The sequence below is a fragment of the Xiphophorus hellerii genome, chromosome 16, assembly GCF_003331165.1.
Source record: "Xiphophorus hellerii strain 12219 chromosome 16, Xiphophorus_hellerii-4.1, whole genome shotgun sequence".
In the NCBI taxonomy this organism is placed as follows: domain Eukaryota; kingdom Metazoa; phylum Chordata; class Actinopteri; order Cyprinodontiformes; family Poeciliidae; genus Xiphophorus; species Xiphophorus hellerii.
Window position 1 is genome coordinate 23,942,665 of NC_045687.1, and position 25,754 is coordinate 23,968,418.

Genomic DNA, 25,754 nt, shown 5'->3' on the forward strand with positions numbered 1-25,754 from the left:
TGATAAACAGAAAACTAAAACTAACTTGATTGATTTTAAAGAACATCTGGCTAGTAACTTTAAAACGGAAATAAGAAAATGTTACATTTTCAGTAAGTGATAATGAATTTATTCTAATTGGAAGAACAGCCCCACATTTGGAAAAAGAAGCAGGGCTGGAGTGGCTCCTAGTCAACCACGCAGTTTACAACGGCTGTTATTCCACGTGAAGGAAATCCACGCAGCTTCAGGTTCAGTGACAGGCAGCACAGAAAGTTCATGGTTACCAGAACAGAGACACCTGTGAATCCGCATGTTCCCCACTAGCCTGCGCAGACAGTGAGGACTCTCTCACTAAAAACGACCGCAGCAAAAAGCATCGTTCCCACTTTTCCGGACTGCTCCCCACATCCAGAACCCAACTTCCATCAGCTCCGGTCTCCGGCTAATGCCGCGCCGCTCGCTCCTCCGCCGAGCGCTCCTCGGCGAAACCCGCCGCCCCGCGAGGCTCGGGAGGCTTCCAGCGGTTCTTACCTGCTAATGATCACAGCTCCTTTATACATGACCGAGAAGGTGGGCATCATTACATGGAGCCCCGGTGGTTTGAGTCGGACGGCGGGTCGGCAGCAGCTTCCTCAGCCCTCAGCCTCCAGCCACATGATGCTCCCTGTCTGCGCACAGCCAGCCTCTAATTCCACTAAGACAGACTGCCCGCTCAAAACATCTCCACCTTCTCCCACACGTTTAATCTCTTACATAACTAAAGTCACCGGGAAAAAAAAAATAAAAAAAATAAAACATTGAAACAAAGCGGGGCATTGAGGCTTGAAGTGATTGTGCGGGCGGATTATCTGTCACACATTTTCCACTACTGGGCAAAATTCCTCACATTTCAGTCCTTGTTTGGAACTGTGGTGTAAAATAAGGTCCAACGGAAACATCAAACTGAATATGATTATAACACTTAAGCTGACAAACACAATCTTACTGGAGTCATTAAAAATTTCATGTTAGCAACACATCTGGCAGAAAAGAAACTGTAGAGCTGGAATCAGGTTGTTTTTGGGGAACTCTACGCAGGATTTAATCAGGTTCTCACTTCTTGTCACTCACCTTTTTCCAGGCGCTTAGTAACATTGTGTAGCACAATCAAGTATCTATGTTATCTTCAGGTGTTATAAAATCCTGTATATATCAAACATGACTTCAAAGAAATTTGACTTAGTAAGCCACCAATTTCAAGGTATTCTCGCTTTAAGAAGCTCCTACTCTTTCTGAAGCTCGGCATTCAGTAAGTTATCACAACATCACTCCTCTATTTACCCTTTTATCCATTTTTACCAGCGCTGCACCGAGAAATAGCTCCTATAATGAGCTCAGCTGATGTGCAGTTTCACCAGGTGTTTGCTAATTGCCTATCCTGTCATGAATGCTAAAGCTAGTTAGCATGGACACTGAGGACGGGCGGATAAAAAGTTTTACAGTAATGGTAAGTTGTTTCTCTGCGTTTACAGGAGGTTGACTGTCAGCGCTAAGACAGTGCAGTTAGTGGTTAATTGACTAACCCATCTTTTGTCCTGTACAGTTCGTTCTGTGGAGGATTCATATTTTTTTTATTCATTTTAAGGGTGTTTGTGCCAATTTTACTCAAGTAGTTAAAATTTGTGCTGGTACATAGATCAACACCCCTTTTCATGACAGGAAGTGACATTGCTAAATCTACTTATGACAAATCTATTTACCTTTTTAAGAGTTACTTTGGGAGTTGAAGTTTAACGAAGCAGGGTATTAGTGAACAAAATTCGATGTTTTGCTATTCACTGCTACATTCAGAGCGAAAGATAGATTTTGACTGTTGATGTTCAAGAACTACATGAGGCCAGTGAACCATGAACAGATAGAATGAAAACAAGAAGGATTACAAATAGGAAATCTGTCAAATGCTAAATGGGGTTTGTTTTCACCCAAAATAATTAGTTACACTAAAATGTCCAAGAAATTCTTTATATTCTGCCCATATTTTTATAAACTTGGGGGTGGGGGGAATTGGGATCTTAGTTTCTGTGTGAGAAGTCAAATTATCTTGAGGACCACCTGCTGGCAGGAAGTTAGGTTATTCCTCCAGCAAGCTCTGGCTGCCTGTTGAAGCAGACCACAGAAAGATGTCCTTAGATGCCGTTAAACACATGGTATGCATAAGTGCCTCGATCTCAATTTAGAAACTGCAAACTAATCCACAACAGATATCCATTAAAGAGAATTCCCATTTGCTATTCAGCAAACATCTGCGCCGCGTTGCTAAACTCCAGCTACATGTCACTTTTTATTACAGGTCTGCTGATTCAACATGTATCTGTATTTCCCTTCAATCCCTTTAATTCATTATAATCCTATACAAAAATTCCATACGACTGTTTTGGGTCTTGAGGAAAGAAAATACAGCAAGCCATAAGTCATAAGATATGAACCCAAAGAAAAGCAATAGCAATCTTTTTAGATTACTCCTCATCTAAAAAAAAAACAATTCCAGCTGCAGACGGAAACTTAATAGGCTCTAATTATGTTTCTCTAATGTAGACGTTTGCACTGTACCAAAAAGGGATCAAATGTTCTTACTTAGAGACTATAGCATACCCAACCAATCATATGCTGAGAAACATGAACACCTAACACATCTAATGTTGAGCAAGTGCTGATCAGAGATTCACATCCACTAATCATGGGCATTGTTTTCACATCAATCAAAGGCCTTTTAACATTTAAACTTTTTTCACTGCAGAAAAACAACACAAAAAAAAACAAACAAGTACAGCAAATTCTAAAAACAAAAATTTAGGTACACTAGCTTGAATTTACTGCAGATTTTCTGAAACTCACAATGGTTCAAATTTCTATATCGAGGCTCAAATGTTGTATATTCATTGTACCAACACGTAGATACCCCGCACACTTGACACAAACACTGGATTTATGACATTTTAAGCTTAAGAAGTCCCTGCACATCCCTGCAGATTCTGTTCAACCCAACTGATGGTAAAGCCGTTCGAAGCGTACCTGGCGAAGCCGAAAGGCACTTTGAGCCTTTGGAACATGTTCGCTGCGGTCTGCGAGAACGCCCGGTCATCACTCACTGGCTGCTGTCATTGTCCCTGTGCATTCCCCCCGTAAACGCTGCGCCACAGCTGCCAAGCAGACACGAAGACTGCCAATTGATGAAGAGAAGATGAGCTTATGGCAAAAGGATAATGCACCTAAATCCATAAGACATGCAGACATGCTAAATATAGGCCACCGTAAGAGGGCCACTCAAATGCTCCAAACAGCGGGAACAGATTATGCTACCATGCACGTTTTGCCATCTATCTGAATTCTGTTCTTTGGGTTATTTTTGGTTTCCAGAGGCAGATGTAGCTCTGTAAAGTGCCTTGGCTTCAGGAACGTACATCTGTTACAGCCCCCTCATCCCCCTGGTCAGCCCCCCACCACTGCACACAGTAAAATCTACTTAATGCATGCTTTTAAAGCTGCCTTTATTGTTGCTAGAGAACCATTAGACTCAAACCTGAAATTAAAACATCATGTCCTTAAAACCGAGGAACACATACAGGAGAAATAGAGTGCAACATCTCTCACATTTCTGGCTTTAAGAATCAACAAATGTTAAAGTTGGAAGGTAAAGCAAAGAAATAAATGAAAGGATCTAGAAAGTTCTGCAGAGCTTATCAGAATGAGAGCGCTGGAGGTGTTCCACCATAAGGGGCATCAGATATGAACAGCTTTTTCATAATGTATTAATGTGAACCATTTTTAATCCTTTCTTAACTCCTGTGTACAATTAAAAATATATATATATAAAAGAGGAATCTTTTAGGATACAGATCAAATTTATGTACTTAAACTGCAACAACGCTGAACACTGAGTTCCTTTAAATTTAGACTAAAAACCAGCTGTTTAGAGTTGCTTTGAACCATAATAAGTGGAACATTAATGAACATTTATGATGTGCATTCATGATTTTGATGATGCCATTTGACAAAATATAATGTTTGTTTCTGGTTTCTCAATTGGTGACTACAGTATATGATGTTTTTCCGACTTTTTATTTTTGTGTTTTTATGATGCAAAAAACACATTTTGAAATGCCTTGTTGCTGAAGTGTACTATACAAATATACTTGATTGATTGATTGGCAAAAGCCATTTTGCCCCCAATAAAGCTAAATAAAAATTACTTATGACTAAAAAATATTACTGGTTGTTTTGGAGTCATTCTATTTCATTTTTTTTTTTTAAATTGCTAAACCTGCATTTGTTAGTATATCTTATTTAAATACATTAGTTGGTCAGCAGATGTTTTTTTTGTTGTGTCTTGTATTTTTACAATCAATCATCCATTCATTTTCTAACATTTTCTAACCCCTTAGTGGGATTGGAGGGGTGCTGGTGTCTATCTCCAGCCAACGTTCCGGGCGAGAGGCGGAGTACACCTGGATCTGGACCCATCGCCAGTCTGTCGCAGAGCAACACAGAGACAGACAGGACACACAACCATGCACACACACACTCACAAATAGGGAGAATTTAGAGAGAAAAATTAACCTAACAGCCATGTTTTTGGACTGTGGGAGGAAGCCGGAGAACCCAGAGAGAACCCATGCCTGCACAGGGAGAACATGCAAACTCCATGCAGAAAGACCCTGGACCCAGGAACTTCTTGCTACAAGGCAACAGCTCTACCAACTGTGCCACTATGCAGCCTTACAATCAATCATATATCCTAAAAACGTATTCTGTAAACAGAACTCTTTCAAACTTTGACTGTTCCCAGACTAAGTAAAACAGAAAAATCACTGGTTTTCTCTCAACTATAACCGTAGTTTTAATTTGTGGCTCTTTGAAGATGAAAAACTGCTCTATTTAATATTAGGTGAGGATGTTAAGGTTGTGACTGATGTGTAAATAAGGGAAAATTTTAAAGATCTCCTAATGTAGAGCTAAAGGTTCTAATAGTTGTCCATCTGTTGGGATTACACAGCGTTGGAGGAGACCCAGCACTGGCTCCAGTAACAGGCTCTGGGTTCACAGACTAAGACTTTAACAGGAACCATCCAGAACAGCAGACTTCAAGGTTCTGTCTCCAGTTTTCAAACTAATATGAAATAGATACCCCGCACACTTGACACAAACACTGGATTTATGACATTTTAAGCTTAAGAAGTCCCTGCACATCCCTGCAGATTCTGTTCAACCCAACTGAACAGAATCAGTTGGGTCTGAAACTGGTGCAGAGGCTGCACCAGTTTCAGAGGTGCAGCCTCTGAAACTGGCTCAGAGGCTGCACCGTAGGGGGCGCTGTTGATCATTTTTGCCATTCTCACTTTTAAAGAGGCAGTATTCTGTATTTTCCAGGCATATGCTGTTATTTTGTAGCACGATCAAGTAACTATGTTACCTTCAGTTGTTATAAAAATTTCTTCTGCTCTTTCTGAAACTCAGGAAATCATCACAACATGGCTCGTCTATTAACTATTTAACAATGTTTTTACCAGAGTTGCACTGGGAACAGAGTTCTACCAGGTGTTTGCTATTTGCTGCTGGCCAGTCTGAAGGAGGCTGTACAGTGGATCAGCTGGTCGCACTGTTGCCTTGCAGTAAGAAGGTCCTGGGTTCGATTCCCGGCCCCAGGTCTTTCTGCATGATGTTTGCATGCTCTCCCTGTGCATGCGTGGATTCTCTCCGGGTACTCTGGCTTCCTATCACAGTCCAAAAACATGGCTGCTAGGATGCGTGCATGGTTGTTTGTCCTTCCTGCAACAGACTGGCATCTTGTCCAGGGTGTACCCCGCCTCTCGCTCGAAATCTCTTGCTGGATATAGGCACCAGCACCCCTCCTGACCCCACTAGAGACAAGAGTGTAAAAAACTGGATGGATGGATAGTCTGAAGAAGCTGAGTGAGGGAGGGTCTGCTCTGTGAAGTTGAAGCTTGGAAGCTTGGGGCTAGGTCCACCAAGGCGTTTTGTATCATGAATGGTTGCCACTTGATATTAGAGGATTTCTCAAACATGCATGACAGAATCAAAGCAACACTCCATGTATGTTTCTGGTGAGGGAACAATATTATAACATGACATAATGCTCAAAAAAGCAGATTCTACATAGTACTGTCACTTTAAATACAATTTGTTTCCTTTCTTGCATGTTCAGTTTTCCAAAAAAGTCCTTTTATCGAAAAAGAATGAAATACTGCAGAGACGAACAGCCATCATGGTGACTTTTGTGCTTAGACTTAAATCCAAGGAAGCCTGCAACGCTGCCATTGATTGGCAATGTTGCAGGGTACAGAGTAATTTAACTTGATTGACTGGTTGTCTGTGTGTGTTTGAGTACAGCAGGGTGACAGACTTTACAGCTCAATTTCATCATTATAAATGCAACATTTACGCAACAACTGGGAACTCCTCACAGTGAAATAACTAGAACTCTGACTCCTACATTCATGCATTGACACACACATAAAACCTGGAAGATGCTGTAAATCTCAGTACAGCTGCAGGAAGTTATATAAATTTTACAGGTTCTAATCAAGAGCGGCTGGAAAGTTGCTGTCAAAAAAAGAAATACCGCTGGTACTGTTGACCTGGTCTGTCACCCTAAATCAGGGCAGTCTCTAAATATTCTAGACTATGAAACATTTAAAACATAAATATGATTATAAAGAAGCAAATTCAAACAAAGAAAGTGCAAAACAATCTCATCTGAAAGAATCAGAGACTGATCCTACATGGGGTTGTAGATTTACCACTTTACATGTTCCTGCTCAAGAAGACATTAACCAGGGAATGATGAGCAGCACTCAGCAGACTCAGAATGTAGCAAATCTGGCATGTAAGCAGGTAGTTGAAGCAGAAAGACACTTTTCGTCTTTTGAGGCATTTTTCTCTCTTTTTTTTTACATAACATTATTAGGTACAAAAAATAGATTCCATTTTATTAACATTTTTGCATCCATCTTAATTCTGGAGTAACTAGAACAACAAACATCGACCTGCTTTTTCTCACACACCAAATCTCACTTTCCAAAAACGAAAACAATCGACCCAAAATGTTGAAGATAGATATACAGTATATACAGATTCATGTCTGATATATTGTGGCCTCCAAATGCTTTCAACTTTATAAGTTTGGTCCTTATGACAAAATGTTTGGACATCTCTGTTCTAGGTATATGATGGAACCACAAACACACCGACTGCAGCTCTGCATGGGGATCAAATTACATCCAAATCAAATCAATTTTCCAGGGTAAATAACTTATTGCTGAGGATCATCTGCAGCAATAGTTATCCTCAGTAGTTGTTTTTGCTGGAACACATGGTTTTTTTATTACTCCAATTGATATTGTGTTTTTGCCACTATAAATATGGATATTTATTTTCCCTTACCAACAAACCTCCCATTTGCATCGCATCTCATGTCTGATTAGTTCTATGTAGAAGTTACCCAGTCCTCCCTTTCAACCCGCCTGCCCACAACAACAAGAGCCCCTCACCATGTGATTCTAGTCTGCAGCAGAATTCCCCTTATTGTTATTTCACTTCTGATGCTGATCATGCAGCTTCCTCCCCTGACATGAAACCACCAACTGTGAGTTTTAGACAGAAATGCAAAGAAATGTTCATATAGGAATCAAAGAGAAAAACAACTTTCAGTAATTTAGTGATAATCGTTCATTAGAAGGTTAATGCGGATTAGAACTGGGTTTGGGAAAGGTCGATGGTGTATGCTGCCATCTTGTGCAGATTTGGCACATCTGCATTTAGCATTATGGGGAATCTGTTGTTGTTTGTCATGGGTGTCAGCGGCTGAGCTGTGTGGTTGATCACTGAGGTGGAAACCTGAACCTGAGCTTGCTGCTCTCACAGTGGAAACGCGTCCTATTCAGTGTACAGATAGCTGGAGTTCTGTGTCTTACAGAAAAGCTGCGGTCTGTTTTTGTGACTCACCATCTTTGGACCTAAAGCGCTACATTCATCTGCTGCTCTTCCATATTCATGTGTCAGTTGTTTGCATGTTTTCCAGTGTTTGGGCTAATCCACCTAAAAAGGCGTTCATTGAACATTTTGATTTGGGTGACTGGTATTTTCTTTGATCAGTTGCAGGATTACATAACATATGAAATCCTGCATTTTTTTAAATCTAATACCTAGAGAGGCTTAGCAGCTCTTCAAAGCATATTTGCAGGATGCTTTCAAAAACCGCAGGCTGCTTTGAACCTGAATCAAAATGCAGAAGGCTGAAGGTTATTGGCATATATTTGCAACGTGACTGCTTAAATTGGACTGTATTTTTTGTTCAGCTAATTTTCTCCAGGGCACCTTAGCTGCACAATAGTTTTCCTTCTTCTCATCTTGAGACGGCAAGATATTCCTCTACAATATTCGAGGGGATGTTTTCAATTTATATTGTTGTGGAAATCCTTGGCTTTAAAAAGAAATATACTCTGAGGATGAGAGAAAAAAAGGACTGAAATCTGGTTTTAAAAACCTGCAAGAACCGTGCTGTTTTTGAAACCATGAATACCGTCACCAAGACCTTTCTGTTTGAACTGTGTGTACAGAATGACTGCTAAGCATGTCCACAAAGTAATGTATTCATAAATTCTATAAATGAAACTGAAAAATATTAGCTTAAGATCATACAGACACAATTTTCTAAAAAAAAAAAAATTAATTAATTAAAATATATCAACATGACTATGCCTAAATGTCATTTTACAAATGAAAATTTCAATTACATAGTTATGAAAGTAATTCTGCTTGACAATAATTAATGAAAGCAAATTATATGAGGATTAGCTAATGCTCATTGTACAACTTGTAAGGCACCTAATGTCCTAGGCCTAGATCATACGTGGCCAGACATCTGAGGAAAAAAAAAAAAAAAATATATATATATATATATATATATATATATATATATATATGTGTGTGTACATACAGTATATATATATATATATAAATGAAACCGAGCCCTCGGTTTGCGGCTCATTGGGGCTAATTTTGGTCAGCCCAGGGCCACAGGATTCATCCAATCAGGATGGACTGGCCTCGAGCTCGAGTGTGTGTGGGCGTGGTTTGGCGTAAACTGAGTAGGTGCGATGGCGAGCAATATTAGCATAAAGAAGTGGATTATTTAACCTTTTTGCATCCCAGAAAAGTCGCCAGAGTGACCTTCTCTTTAAATAAGGTAGGCACCATTTAAAAACATATTGTATCTTGTTTCATTTTATCAGTGTGTCCAGGAGTATTGGGGAATTGATTTGACCAAGTTATGCAAGCTTGGTCTTTGGTATGTTTTCTTGGTTGTTTTTTTATGGTTGTCTATAGCAGATTTTCTTCTTACTTTTCAAATTGGATGCGTCTCTTATCGGAATAAAAAAGAATGTATATATATATATATAGATATATATATATATATAGGGGCGCCACCAGGAATCTTGGGCCCCATGACAAAAAATTTAATTGCCCCCCCCCCGCTCTCGGGCTTGCTTACAGTTCACATACAGTAGGGAAGTAGGTTGCTTACATTTTTTCTATTAGTTTTAGATTACTGAAATGTCTCTCACCATGAGCAACAGTCATAGGCAACATGCAAAATGTACATGACGCAATCCAGACTTCTTCAAGCTGCACTATATAACTTTAATCAAAAATATGTTTTCTCCATATTTGTTAAAGCTGTCAACATGCCGTCCCAGTTTGTTATGAGACAGATAATCTGTGAAAACAATGAATTTCCTTCACTTGCTCCCTGAGCTACTATTACTGGCTAAAGTAATGCAACATTCCAGCCAAAACAACCAATCAGAAAAAGAGGGTCTTATCACTGTCAATCAACTTCATTCACTCACTGCTAAATGTGCTAATGGTTGACAAACAACTTATTTTTACAGGCAAACTGTTTATCTGCCTAGACTGAGCATTCACAACAGGCTATGCTAGCTGCAGCATAGCACAGAGCAAGGGGGAGGAGGATGAGCAGCCACATTAGTCTGTGATTGACAGCGCTAAAACTCTCCTGCCTCTGATTGGTTGTTTCTAGATAGTACTGGGAGAAGGCAGAGGAAATAGATTTTCCACAGATTATCTCTCATGCCATACTCACAACATAATGACAGTTTTAACAAATATGTAAAAATATTTTTTATAAAAGTTACATACTGGAGCTTTAATTTCACTCAGGAGAGGACGGGTCAGGAGGGACTAGAGCTGCTGCTGCTGACTCATCTGTTGTTAAGTACATTAAATATATGAATATCTTGGTAATTTTTTTCCTTAATTCATTAAATGCTAGTGAAATGGAGGCAAACAGTAGCCTGTAGCTAAGCTAAATATGCTGAATGGTTGATAATCTCACACAGTCTACCCACCTCTCGGAGAAAAACTGGGTTACAAATTGACACTTTTACCTTTTTCTCTCTCTATTTTTTGAAAACCTACTTTATTATTTTTCTTAGCAGTAACTGTCACAGTCATTCTTGTCTTCCACTGTCTGCTGCTGAACGTCGTCACCGTCAAGCTCCAAGAAGGAACAAACCATTTCATGCAGATCCAGGGTGGTGTTCAGGGCAAATGTATGGTTTTTGGTCTGGGAGTGGTAACATTTAATTTTTACTGCTAAAAAGAAAACACAATATAATAAGTTTTTAATTGACAGGGCTCCTTTTTTTATTTCTATGAACAAAAGAAAAAAAAACATTGTGGAGGGCTCCCTGTTGGTCAGGGCCCTTGGAATTGTCATAACCTTATATATATATATATATATATATATATATATATATATATATATAAACTCTGACCAAAATGGAGATTTGAGAAAACTCAGTGTTTATGTTTGTGTGTCTACATGAGAAAAAAGATTAGGATCTGTGACAAATAATGTGCTAATATATCTACTTACTTTCGTTGACATGATTCTCAATCAACAATCTTGTGTTTTAATAACTTTATAGTCTGAAACATTATTTAAAAGTATATATGTTGACACAAATTAACCTACTGGCACCATGTTTAATTCCTAACAGGAAGTAGTGGTTTATTGACTAACATAGGCTTTAGCTTTGCGCCACACTGCCCCCTAAGGGTTTGGTATGTTTAAAACAAGAATAAGGGGGAGATTTGTGGGTTCATGTAGATGGAAACTGAAACCAATCTCGTGTGTATGTACGATACATTTTTTAAACAATTTGCCAAAGTATTTTTTTTATAAAAACTCTTAAATCCACAATATGTACAAATTCCCAGATAGCAGTGGGGCCGCTGATGGCTTGTCCATATCTCTACTTCTAACAAAATGACCTGTTCCATTGCAACATGTAAAAATATGACAGATTAGTTTATTTCCAACACTTACATCAGCAACAGTTAGCCTAAAGAGATAAATAATTGCATCATTATTACAATACAAACATTGCACCAACTCCTGCAAAGAAGCGGTCTAACTGCTAATGCACTGTGTGCTATAATCTACAATACAAGATGTAAACATTTTCTAATTATCTCTTTGTTAAAAAAAAAACAGTCTGATAAATCATACACATTTCACATCCCTAGTTTCTCTAAAACTGCAAACACATTGTCCTCATACACACACAGATTTACTCACATCTTCCTTTATTTGGAAGCCATAGCAACAACCATTTGCCTCCCAACTTTAATCACTAAATCTGCACAGTGTGTCATTATCAGATTACGGGATTACCCAGTCCACACGGAGAAATCAAACAGGCTCAGGCCCAATCATAAAGTGACACACATGGACGCGTGCGACTGCACACACAAAGTTTTAAATCTGGTTCTTTCATGCGTGTTTTGCAGAATCCAGCACAATACAAAGAGCAAGAAAAAAAAATGCTGATCCGTGTCTGAGTTTTTTCCGCTGCAAGGCTGACCTCTAGAGGAAAACGCTTTGCTCACTATCAAGCATTTTGCTCATCAGCACCTTTCTATCAAGTTTCTTTTTTTATGTGCAACTCAAACAAGATTGCATTCATTTTTTTAGTCCAAAGAGCAAAATAACTTTGAACCTGAATTCCAAGTGCTAATTTAAAATTAATAAACGAATAAGAGTACGATGCCTCTGAGTCCTACACAGACCTAACACAGCAGTCAGCTTTGCAAGGAAATATCAAGGGTACTAAGGAGGACAAATAAAACATCAGCAACAAGAATACTTCCCTGGAGAGAAAACCAGTCAGCAATATGCCTCACAATCCACATCTTCTGTGAAGAGAAAATCAGTAGATTCAGATTATCGATTTGTGAAGTCCTTCTTCACAAATCGATAGTCACCAGAGGGAATGGAGAAGAGAGTGGGCGAAAATGAGGCAACTGGAATGTCATTACTGCATATTGACTTTTTCTGACAAGAAAGGATGGGCCACATTCCGATTGTCTTGTCAAGTGTCTGCAAATAAATAAATAAATGAAAACAAGTGCATGGGGAGAAAACACTGATAAAGGGAAGATCTCAAATTAAAATAAATGCATGTGAACCATTAAGGGTTGAGAAAAGCAGGGATTTTTTTAGGTTTGAGGTTTTGATGTCTAAACAGTACAATGAGTGTAGGAGAGACAAAAATAAAGAAATGCTCTTAATTCTTTATTTAAATACCACTCCCCTGTAGAGAAGACATGATGAAAGCAACTTCTGACATTGAGACTAATTGTACCTATGAATGCATAGACAGTGGGAGACCTGGGTAACAAGCTAGAGCAGGGGTACCCAAATAAAATAGAAAGAGGTCTTCCATCATCCATACAATCTGGGGTCTATGAAAGAGTCAAAGAAGTTCTTCAGTAGTGCCCCTTGCACTCCAAAAGACCTCAGCTTCCTCAACAGATAGAGTTTGCTCTGACTCTTCCTGTAGCTGCCCAGTTGCTGAGGATAGTTACGATGAAACTGAAAAGTCAGAGATTTGTCCATGATGTGCTCAGCAGGAACCCAAGAATGCTGCATCTTCTGGACAGGAGGAGGTGCCTGATAAGAGTAGAAAACGCTGCTGGTGATGTACCAGGCAGGTGGAGGGAATCTGGAGAACTGCATAAGACATGCCGTGGAAACAGGTTTGATCAGGGACAAACAGAAGGTGGGACATACCTTCAGAGTCCTAGGAAGACATAGGCAAATTTATCCAAGATTAACGGCCTTGGAGATGGGAAAATGAAGAGAGGGGGCCAGCTTGCGGGAGTTAACATGAGGAGGAAGATCCTTTCTAGACAACCATATTCTCTGCCCTTCCTGGTTTGCTGGTGCTGGTGGAAGCTCCAGAACAGACAGCAGAAGTCTTGACAAAAGCCCTATGGGCTCATTGCCATACCCTCTGGCATCTTAGTGCAGCTGTGGGGATAAATGGTACTTTAGCTGATCCTTCTTGAAAAGAGAAAACTGGGGAATGATTCTGATAAAATATGAAGAATTAGCGACTGACTTGTGGCACTGGTGGGAAGAGAACTGGGGACAAGCTATACCCAGAGTAAGTTCTGCAACTATTTAGTGGGGTCCTGTTTACAAATCAAATTGGTCTTGACCTCCTTGTTGAGTCATTTGGTCGGTCCATCAGCTTGTGCATAAAATCCAGAGGAGAGACTCACTTGGATCCAAGAAGTTTGCAGAACTCCCTCCAGAAATGGGAAATGAACTGTGAGCCCCTGTCAGATACAATGGGAAGAAATCTCTTGAGAAAGAATCTCTCCCAATTCTTTAGAGCAGAGAAGTTTGATGAGTCAGACCAAATGAGTCATCTTTTAGAAACAGTCAACAATGTTGAATAACAGAGTGTAGCTGCTGGAAGAGGGTAGATCAGTGAGGAAATCCATAGATACTTAGGACCAAGGGCAGCCTGGGATGGTCACAGGAGTAAGTCTATGGTCAATCGGAGTATTTAGCTTGACAGCATATGCATCATGGTCAGACGAATTCCTTGGCGTCTCAGTGAAGAATCTTCCACCAGAAATGGGCCTGGACAACTGATAGTGTATTGATCACTCCTGAATGACATAAACTATGGTAAAATGTGAGAATCTCTGTTACTAGGTGCTTCAAGACATAGAGGAGATTGTTGGCATAATCCTGTAATGGGGTGCTGTCAATAGGTCACCTTTATCCAACTTTCCAATTTGAGATTGGTAACTGCCAGTCAAACTGACTGAGATAGTATGAAATCCTCTTTTGCCTGGGCCTGGCCCTCTTCAGGTCTATTGTGACTTCTGGAGGGGGTGTCATATTTAGTGTTTTTAGTCCTGGGTCTGTAGGAGAGAGATAATAATGCCCACCTGACCTGCCTGGGTTTTAACTTGACAGAGTGAAGATATCAGATGTTCTTTGCACAGTAATTACTGTTTACACAGTAAGTAATTTGAACTGCCTCGTTGTTGAAGTTTGCTGTACAAGTAAACTTGACTTGCTTTTTGTGGTCAGTCCATACAATTAAAGGTTCCTTAGCCAGTTTGACCAACAAGAGTTCCTGATTCCCCATGTCAAAGTTCTGTTAAGCCATAAACAAGCTTTTAGAAAAGCTTGTTATTACCTTTAGATTTAGGATGGCATAGACACCAGAGTCAGAAGTGTCAACTTCCACGATGAAGCAACAAGAAGGATCTGGTGACCGGAGGACAGGTGCAGAGGTGAACAGTTTCTTGAGTTCCTTTAGTTTTGTGAAGGCCTGACTGCTCCAGGGGTACTTGGACTTAGAAAATGGGTGTGCATGTTATGGGGAAGCCCTGGAACTGTAGTTTTTAATATTACATTTTGAATGTCTGGTGAGAATGAATTCTGGTGCATTTTAACCAGAATTCTTCTTAAGGTTTTTTTAGGAATTCATTTGCTACAACTGTTATCTATGTGCTAAGTATTTGTTAATTTATTCTTCTGTAGTAAGTACCTGGCATTAGTGGTAGATATCAGGGAACTGGGGACACTTGCTGAAGATGTGGGGGACATGGTGCAAAAACATTTTAATGTTCTTGGGGGATTGTGTTTCTGTGTTTGTAATGATGTAAAGCACTTTGAAATGCTTTGTTGCTGAAATGTGCTATACAAATAAAATTTGATTGATTGATTGATTGATTGATTGATTGACTGCCAAGCCAGGTGGCAGTAGAGACCAATCCATAATAATCTTGTATATCTTTATGTATTGGTCTCGAAAACATGGATACAAAATGTTTACAAATACTATATGTTATCCACTTGCTTGATTTTTCTTTAAATTCAAAGTTTTTCAGTATTAGAATAAAGGTCATTCTTTCCATCAAAATTATTTTCTGCAATACATCCATCCACTGGGTATGGGTGGGACGTTCAGGGTTGAGTTCTTGTTATGGCTTTATTCTGCCCAGAAAAGCCAGGCAGAGGAAAGCCTGACTTCCTCTGCTGCTTTCCCAGGCTGGTAGTGAGCAGGGGTCCGTATCAGAAAGTGGGGTTCTGTACCAGAACTCAGGAAAGAGCCTTTCTGGAAATTCTGGAAAATTATAGTTTAAAGTATGACTAGTCTTGCAGCTAAGTTTAACTGAACTGTGCAATACAGAGGTGCAATTTTAAAATACTGACTTGGTCCCACCTCCGATGCACAATACCCACAGTAAATCTTTACGATGGCGTATTAGCGTCATTGTAGAAAGAAAAAAAGGAGTAAATTTATACCAAAAAAATTCTAGAACAAACAAGACAATTTCTGACAAAACTGAAAATTTGCCAGGCAATAAAAAAAAAAAAAAAAACTGAAGTTTTGAGCTTTATCTCAGATTTCTGTGCTTCTCACTATCTATCTCCTATCTACAATGTAAATTTCAGACCCTTGTCATGTTTTAAAATGGTAAATAGTTTTCTTCTAATTACAGAATGCTGTGGAAGGGGGGGGCCTGTCTCAGTCCCAGGCAAAGCGTTCAGCTGGACTGCATACCAAGCAGGATTGTTGCCTGTTTTTCTGATGAACTGATTTTCCCTCTGCAGACTGAGGGTGATGTGCATCTCCTGCATTTGGAACATGTTCCTGCTTAAATAAAACACAAATAAATAGTGGGTCCCAGTCAAAGAGGTGTAAGATGCTAAGGCCAGGTGACTTAATGAGAGCATGTTGCTTTCCTCTGTCACAGCAGGACTAAAGTGATGTTAGTTGCCACCAGCGGCCTAAATTACACAGGACAGGATTCAAGTAAATAATGTGTCAACATGCATCAAGTCCCACCTGCCACCACTGTCACAGCCTACGGTGAAAATCATAGTCAAGATGAACCCAAGGACAGAACTGAAAAACTATTTTAACAAGTCCAAATAACTAACTTATGTAATTTTGATGTGGCTTGAACAATGTTGTAAAAAATTAAAGATGAATTTCTCATGACGAATAAGTCCTCTTTTTTGTTGCATTATTCAAGCATAAATCTGTGTGTGCGGTTCTGAGTCACACAATTATTGCCGTTCTTTTTTTAAATATAAAAATGCTATTCACCTGATTCCAACGTAGACATGGAGAGGGTTTTGAGTCTTTTAGTGATTTTTCCCTCTCTGAAACAGAACCATTAACGCAGCTTTGGTTCACAATCCGTTCAGCAGATTAGTTCCTCAAGACAATCCTGTGTCTGAGCTCTACAAATAATTCCTTAGACTTCATGCTTACTGTTTGTCCTCTGACCTACACTGTCAGTTGTGGGACCTAATATAGACAGGTGTGTGCCTATTGAAATCAAGTCCAATCAACTGAACTTAATACAACTGGACTCTATCTAAACTGAAAAAAAAAAAAAAAAACGTCTTCAGGATGATCAGTGGAAAAAGTTCAATTTAAGTTGACAAGAATTTGCACATCACAAAAACCTTGCTATAGGTTTTTGCAAAACCAATTTCAATCACAACTCAATTTTACTGCTTTTCTTAATATATTTAAGCTAAAAAGCTATGTGAACTAATATTGCTTATAGAAAACAAATCAGACAAGGTGCTTACTATTTACACATACGTCTTGGAATCTGTTCTCAAATTGTGCCGTTGTCAGAGAAAACATTCGCTATTTGTGTGTAAATGTACAGTACAAACACAACAAAACATTTTCACCATGTGAAAACAGGGCCTTACTGACTGTAAGGATCTACTCAAATGGAATGAAATGAGTCTGGAATATTGTACACATAGAAATACAACATATTGTATGTTGCATGTCAACAGTTTATGATATAATAATTTCCCTTCTGCCAATTATTTGACTAGTCTCTTCCATGAGCCTCCTCACAAAGCGAGTACTTTCAATTCTGAAAACCATGCACACTCACCTGACGTACACAACTCCATGACATCAATGCTGAAAGCTCACATTATCATACCATGCTATAAATCATCTAAGATCAGACTTAACATAGAAACAGTCAAGCAGGAACACCCATCACGACAACAGCCTGAAGATGACTTTTTCTCTGATCACACCTACCATGGTTTTATGGTGGGATTCATCCTTAGAGGAAACAGTCCCAGGTCTATGTCTTTGCAATCAGGATTAAACTCTAGGGCGCCTGTGACGTAAATCAGAAAGTAGTCCCAGAGCTCGGGTAACTTCTTGGAGGTGCGAATCATGAGTGTGGCGTCAGCGTCGGCTTCTGCTAGTGGGGCGGAGAGAACGCTGGAAGATGACGGGGAGTCGCACGGGGACGGGGGGTCGCTGAGCAATGTTGCCCCGTCCCTCCAGCTCGCCTTTAAGCACCCCTGGCTGACCCAGCTTCAACTGTCCACTCAGCACCTACATTCAGCTGACGGACGCCCCGCGGGACAAAACACAAGCACAAACCCAGCTCTCCGATCTGCCCTACCTCCACCATCAATCACATTTGATTTGATTTAACTGACTTTATTTGGGAATGTCTCTCGTCTGATTGCATGAAATGTGATGTGGCCTTCAGATGTAACAAGCCTCAAGTTGGTTTTCATCAGTCTAATGTATCCACTGGTCCCATTCTCGATTGCAACTTGAAAATGCTGCTGAATTTAACATTTTGAGCTTCATTTTTATTTCTGTTTACCTCAACTGACATGCAAAGTCTGTTGTTGATCCTAATTATATCTATTTTTAGCTAATGGTGCATCTATTAAGCAGCCGTAGATCATATTTGACAGGTGAAACCCTGGAAAAGTTCCTATTAAACACACCAAAATTAATCATTTTCGCTCTATAAAACTTGTCGTCTACAAATTGTATTCGTTTGGATGGATGAATAAACCAAGATATCCTAATTCATTTCCTTTCAGATTTTAAACTACTGCACCACATATAGTTTTTAAGTGTCAGAGTAATTATAAAAAGACAATAGAATAAGTAAATATCAAACAAATGGTAGATACGTTTACCAAGAAACCCGAAATTCAGTATCAGTAAATAAAAGTCGTAATAATGCTACTTTTATCTTGTCATTCGAAGTTATAGTAAGACTGAAGCTGAAAAGCATGTTTTTATCTTTGTTTTCTTCTTTAAACATAATCTGGCAGATTATTTTGTGTACAAAGCTCTCAAGTTCAGAATTACATCCTCTGCTGAATCTGAAGTTTGCATCTGATTCACAGCTTGTGAACACTTCATAAATGAGCTTTATGAAGGGGCGGGGGGTTACAGTTTTTAAGGAGCTCTAGATACAAATCTAACATACTTAGAATGATCAAACCCTGAATGAATTACAGATTTAAAACTGACTCTGGGATTTGTGGAACATACACTATTATGCCACACCGTTTTTTCATGTTTCACATGAGAAAGAACTTCGACTGCTCAGGGCCACCTGCTGGTCTGGGGGTCACCACGCCCCTGAGTTCACACAACCAACTGTTTAATACATCAATAAAAAAATCTATCAATATTGTCAGAATTTAGCGCTAACTGAGAGCGAACGCGACTACTTGTTCTCACGTACCAGTAGATGAGCGACAGTCCGTCGAAGCGCTCGAGCTCTCTCCCCCGCTGTTTCAGCAGAGACATGTCCAGCTGTGGCCCAGTTGCTGCGGCGGCTGCTACAGGGCAAGTCTCAGAGCGGAAATGAAGCGCCCCGGCCCTGGAGACGCATCAGTCCGCGCGCGCGCTTCTCAGCTGGCCTCGCGCTGTGAGGCAGAGCGGGAGCCGCGTGTCTCTCCGCGCGGACAGGATGTGTCAGCACTCATTCCCCTTCAAATCAATGCCGACGACCACTGCTCTGTTTGGTAACGGGGACAGGGCCCACACGTGTGGCTTCTTCCTGCTGACTGACCTCAGCTCGACAGTTCTGACAGCCCTCAGTAATGTGCACGCAGCAAGCGGAACCTAGCTCGGTCTGTAGAGACACGCGCATCATGCTGCTATCACTGTCCAGTCTGGGAAAACAGAAACAGTTCGTCCTTCCTAAAAAAAGAAAAAAGGAGACCAAATGCTGCCTTCTCTGAGTGGCTGGAACCCTCATGACGAAAAAAATCAAAACTTCTAATTTACACTTTTTGTAATTTTTTTGTGTATTTATTCCTTTCTTTTGGGTCAAAGATACAGATTGTATCCCATAGGTACCACACTAAACAGATATGTTGTAGCTATAGGTAAAATAACACTTTAGCAAACTAAACTTCATCAGAAGGAAAAACTTTCTTGTCAGTTGACTTTACAACCACAAACTCCACCAGCTAAATTAATCTACAGACAAAGATTTTTTTCTTGATCTTTGCAGAACAACTCCTGCTCAGTCAGGTTGGATCATTGTCTGCAAATATTACTTTTCAAGTCTTGCCACATATTCTTAGGCTACGTTCACACATCAAGCAAATGTGACCCAAATCCGATTTTTTTCTTCACAACAGTCTGAGCGGCCCAATTACAATCTTTTCGCCCCAGGTATAGATCGGATATGAGTCCGATTGTCTTCAGAACGTCTTCAGTCTGAACGACCGTGTCGCATTTTATCCAACTTTGATGTCACTGATGTGACGTGTCTGTGAGCCAAACTACATGAAATGCATCTAAATTATATACCATGTTTTATTACTCATTCTCACTGAAAAAGAAAACATGCTCGGATCAGAAACAGGTCAGGTATGATGACTCTTAAGTTGGATAAAGTGTGTTGGCAATCAAGACCTGGCCCCTCTGGTAATAGTGTGTTCATTATATTTCTTGGTGCCACTAACTATATGGATTTAAAATGGTCTGTATGATAAATACTGATGACAGAAATTCACTGTAACCGTTTGTTTTAATGTACATAAAGTATTGTTAATATTTAATTTATGCTGCAAATTAAATAATCATGTAACATGTGCCTGTTACATGATTATGGTTCATGATTCTGCATTATTTCAATACATTTTCACTCTGCAGGCTCTACTATCTTTATGTATTTTAGCCCAGTATTGTTGTGGCAGTTCATTTTGTCTTACTTAACTAAAAATGACAACAGAGTTAGAAAACCCAGATTTTGTTTTTCTGTCTTGGGATGATAGCTGGGGTGTATGAGTTTCTGCAAATCCTAAAATAACCAGAAACTCTTCCACAGTAATGCGCCCATTCTGTTCGGACAGATCCTGGAAGTGCTGCCAAATCGTCTGTGTTCCAGAGCCGCCTGTAGCATTACAGAGACGCCATCTGGAAGCATCTGGACAGGTTTTCAAGGGCACAGACTAATCAGTCCGCATGTGTAAACGGAAATTTGGACAGACAGTGTTAGCTCAAACGTCTACACTATTCCACAACATTAAGAGTAGCTCAGGTTGATAGAACTTATCTAAAAGACATTTTCTCTTTGAAAGCATGGGGGTTTGTATGTCCTGTGCAAATCTTTTTGACATATTCCCAGCTTATCAGTGGAATTGTGACAGCGACATGCTCCTAACCCCCCATTTCACCCCCAACCCCCACCCCCTGAAAATAGTGGCTAAAAGAATATTGCAAAAATTACAACTAGAAAATTTCGGAAGAAATATAGCCGGGGCCTGCCAAGGCGTGCCTGTCGGTTTGGGCCCGGCGTTGTCACGCTACAAATTAGCATCGATGCTAAAGAACGCTGCAACGTAATCAATAGCATGTGGAGAATCACAAGAACGTTAAGTAAGGTGGACGTGCACCATTCAGTAAGATTTAAAATTTTCTCAAGGCTTTTATTTTGGAAGTTTTGTTCAACTTCATTTGAAAGGGCCAAACTAATCCCATGCGTAACAGTCATTGGGTTAAAATAGTTATATAATGCTCAAAACACAAGTAGTTGATGTAAAAATATTAAAGGCTTTTATTTTGAAATGTTTGTTAAGCTTCATTTCAAAGCGCCAAACTAATCCCATGTTTATCAGTGCTTTGGATAAAAAATTCACATAATGCCCAAAAGAGCAAATACCCGATGTAAAATTGTCAAGGCTTTTAATTTGAAATTTTCAGTATGCTTCATTTCAAAGGGCCAAACTAATCCCATGTGTAATAGTCATTGGGTTAAATCAGTTATATAATGCTGAAAACGCAAGTAGTTGATGTAAAAATATTAAAGGCTTTTATTTTGGAATTTTTGTTAAACTTCATTTCAAAGGGCCAACCTAATCCCATGAATAACAGTCATTGTATAAAATCAGTTATATAATGCTCAAAACAGCAATAATCTCATGTAAAAATTCTCAAGGCTTTTATTTTGAAATTTTCAGTATGCTTCATTTCAAAGTTCCAAACTAATACCATGTGTAACAGTGCTTTGGATGAAAAAGTCAAATAAAGCCAAAAAGAGCAATTACGTCATGTAAAAATATTCAAGGCTTTTATTTAGGAATTTTTGTTATATTCAAGGCTTTTATTTTGAAATTATTATTATGCTTAATTTTAAAGTTCCAAACTAATCCCATGTGTAACAGTTACTGAGTTAAATCAGTTATATACAGCCCATAGCAGCAAGTAGTTCTAAAGTCCAGTTCAGTCCTGATCTGTTTCAACTGTGTGTTCCACTATAGTTAGAACTACAGTGATGCGTATTTGTAGTCCTAATCAGCAGCCAATAGCCTCTTGAGTTCCGTTGCTATGTTAAATAAGTTTCTCACCAAGGTGTGAACTGTTAGTGACAGAGCCTGAGACAGCCTAGAAAATCCTGTCGCATGACTTTGCTCTGAAGCACCGTGACAGAAAACCGTACGATCTAGATAAATTTCGAAAACATTTTACCAGAGCAGACATGCGTATCAATGTCAGGACCGATTTTGATACCAATCGTGCGATATTTGTGGGCGTGATGGCGATTTCAAAATTATTTTGGGGTGAAAAAGTTCTCTTGATTTCTCACTCTAATCAGTGAGAGACGCACTCTAATTTTAGGAAAAATGAGAAACTTTGGGTCGCTTAGAGACAAATTGTGGACAAACCGTAATTGGTATCGACGAGCCGTCTTCACTTTCGAAGAGATCACAGACGTATCTACAAAATGAAATTTGAATGGCATTTCTACGTGAATTCGTGACGACACAGAAAATCCTCAAAAATAGGGTATTTCTAGGATTTTTCCCATTGACTTATAATGGGGTTTTTTTCGTAGTTTTTTGCGAATTATGTCGCCATGTTAACCCCAAATCCCACCAAAAGTAATAGCTCCAATGGCGTGAATTTTCTGCACGTTTTGATACCTCATTTGTAGGTGTGCACGCAGCGGTACGAGCCGCATTAACGGTTACGGATGAAAAATAAAGAATTGGGAGAATAGCAATAGGTTCCTGCCATTGCTTTGCATGGCAGGCCCCAATTAATTTTCTGAAAAACTACGGTTGCCAATGACACTAAAGTGGTTTTGGCATGATAAAGAGCAACACAGAACCACTTTGGCAACACATTTGGTTTCATAGTTGTAATGCCATAAGACCAATATTGCTTGGGCCAGGTAAGGTCAAAATATTGTCAGAAACTCTGCGATACTGCTTTAACATCTGGGGCAGTTTCCATGGATTGGAAGAACAATCTGGACAATTCACTAATACAGAATTCCTGGCCAATCTTCATCCCTCAATTCATCATCAAAAATACTGACAAAGCTGTGTTTCAACAGTTGAAGTGCTTCTTAATGACCCTTCTCCTTGATGTTTTTCAGTCTGGTTTCCATGCTCACCACAGTCAGACTACCCTTGTCAAAATGTTCAATGACATCCACATAAATACAGACTGTGGAAGAACCACAGGGCTGGTTCTAATGGACCTCGCTAGCTTTGTTTATATTCCGCTAATATAAAAAAACAAACAAACAAAAAAACACAAGTTTGCAATTGGGGTGTTTTTATTAAACAAGAAATTAAATTAAAATCACATGTGACTAAGTCATTAAAAACCATGCCAGAAACGGTTGTAAACAATTACATAAAATATATTCACAATTCAGCCATGGTGTTCAATGACTCAAAATCAGTGTGAAATTGTTCTACTAAAGTGTGTAAGTGAGGCACACTCATTTTTACTCCCAACTGTCTTGAGGAACTAATCATTTTTACTGGGATAAAACTGTTCAAATGCCTCAGCTTTTCTTGCTCACGGTGGCTGAGGAGAGGACCAAAGTTCACCTCCGGCACCAGGATTTGTGCCTCCAGGAACCTGCAGGGCGGCCTTGAGCTCCACGATGGGTGTTGCTTTTGCCCTCTGGCCCCTGTTATTAAGGCCAAAGGACAAAATGAGCCTTTCCACAGGGCTCCAGATGGTTGCTGCCTGCAGGAGCGCCTCAGCATGTTTCCACTTGGCCCCCGGAAAGGCGTCCACCTGGGGGTCCTCGGCGTCGAACGTCGGGAAACGGGCAACGTTAAAATCGCCAAGAATCACCCACTTCCGCGTGATGGTGAGGCTCCAGTCCCTCAGTTTGTTGGGGGTGCAGATGTGTCTGGTGGGACGACGGCATCCCACCGGTCCCTCAGGCGTCCGGGGTCCTTCCATCCTCTGTCCTGGGGCGGTGCGCCTCGTCCGGACACCCTCCGCTAGGTCCGGAGAGGCTGAAGCCGCGTCCCCGGCCGCCTCGTCCTCCGATCTCCCAGACCACGGTGACCACCCAGTCGGCACTGGGTGCTCATCACCGCGACCTGACATCATGGTACGTCCCCGACTGTCCTCCGTGGGGGCAGGAACCGCCGCAACTCCAGCAGGGGCCGCAGGCAGGTCGGCCCTGGAGGGTCCGGCCACAGACTCAGGCTCCAGCCTCTGAGCCTGCAGCTTCTCCTCCAGCCAAGTGCGGCGCGAAGCACCGTCGTGTCTTGGAGGCGACGCCCCAAGTTACTACGGGCCCAATCCCCTGGTCCAGACTCCAACAGGAGTAACAGGTCTCTGTCGAGGCAGGCCTTATAGTGGTCCCTCAGGATTGATAAGGTGGTCCATGTCCAGTCCTTAGCATTCCCTCTGATCCTGAGGGCCGTGTCGGGCGAAAGGAAGGCCGACACAATCACTCTGGCCAAGTGGTCCATAAGCCAACGGAGTGAGGGCGTGTTGTCGGCTTCCACGTTCGCCAGGTGGTGAGCCACTTTAATGAGCCGGTGGATGATCCGGACCTTTCCCGCAACCTTTTCCCGGGTCATCAGAGAAGCGCTCGTCCGGCCTTAGAGGGGCGGGCCGCGCTCGGCTCCTGTCCCCCGTGTTTCGGTAAGCTCCGGTTCCTCCGCTGGCTCCCGGTGCAGTACAGGCGCTCTGCGCAGCGCAGGTGCACGGCGCTGTTCAGGGCGCGGTGCCAGCTCTCAGTGCAATGTCGGTTCATGGCGCGGTGCAGGTTCCCTGCGCAGTGCAGGTTCCCAGCCCTTAGCATAGCGCGGTGCAGATCCATGTCGCGGCGCAGGTTCATGGCGCGGTGGCCTGGTGCGGTTCTGTTTACATGGACAGGGTCGTGAGCCAATCTCCGATTCTGGCCCGGTCTGTGCCCAACTTATTGATGGCCTACCGGTCTGTTTTGGTGGCCCAGGTTGCCGTTGGGCCATCCGCGGCCATCTTGAAGATCGGGCCTCAGGGGTCGAGGCGGCCATCATTGCGGCGACATCCTCAGAGGTTCGGTACTGCGAGTCCAGTTCCCGCGGGCCGCGTCGGCGTAGGTGGGAGAATGCCGATGCCGGAACCGCTCCATAAAATCCCGTCGTGGGTCATCGAAGTATTGGCGGTGGGGGAGTGGACGGGCCTGCGGCCTTCGAATTACTCGCGTCCACCCCGAGTCCTCCCGGTCTTCAACATAATAAATGGACATAATTTTGCCCAATTGCAGACCCGGAAGGGTACAAACTAAACTAAAATACACTAAAACTGAAATAAAACTGAAAAAATAAAATCTATGTAGGATGGTGGACAAACGAAAACTAACTATAACAAAAAACTATCACTTCCGTGACGCGAAAAGAGACACAAACCGATAAATCAGTTCGAAGGAACTTTAATATTTAAAGGTAAGTCACATGAAAAAACCAACTTACACAACGTTTCGGATAAACAAGATCCTTCATCAGGTGTTGGTTCCAAATGCATCTGGTCTGCTAGTTCCACCGAACAGAATGGCGCCTAGAAGGAAGAACATTGTGCGCGTCACAGCAAAATGCTTTCGCTTGATGAGGAAAACAGCAGATCCACACACTCTCTACATCAATATAGCTGTGGACAAGATCACTGATGCCTATTGTTCTTGCAAGGCTGGGTAAGTCGGGCATTCATCTTTTTGTAGGCTACTTTTGAAATCAGTGGGTGATTCCTGTGGTTTGTTGGCAAATGTGTGAGTGTGCCTAGGCCTGATGCACTGTACTTGGTGCTAGAGTG

General features: G+C 41.0%; 1 protein-coding gene across 4 annotated transcripts in view; it reads right to left on the bottom strand.

The window, feature by feature from the left end:
- LOC116735928 (syntaxin-binding protein 4) overlaps window positions 1-19,342 on the bottom strand; it is a 63,484-nt gene extending 44,142 nt beyond the window's left edge. The window contains exon 1 of one of the 4 annotated variants that reach the window (XR_004342458.1): window positions 18,931-19,342. Coding sequence is in view for 3 of the 4 variants with exons in the window: in XM_032588101.1 (XP_032443992.1) it covers window positions 18,931-18,995 (65 nt within the window). In the remaining variant the exon portion in view is untranslated. Of the gene's footprint in view, window positions 1-513; window positions 704-3,033; window positions 3,164-18,930 lie in introns of those variants that run through there. The other 3 variants (XM_032588101.1, XM_032588103.1, XM_032588102.1) reach the window with 3 other exon arrangements.
- Between the last annotated feature and the right edge of the window lie 6,412 nt (window positions 19,343-25,754).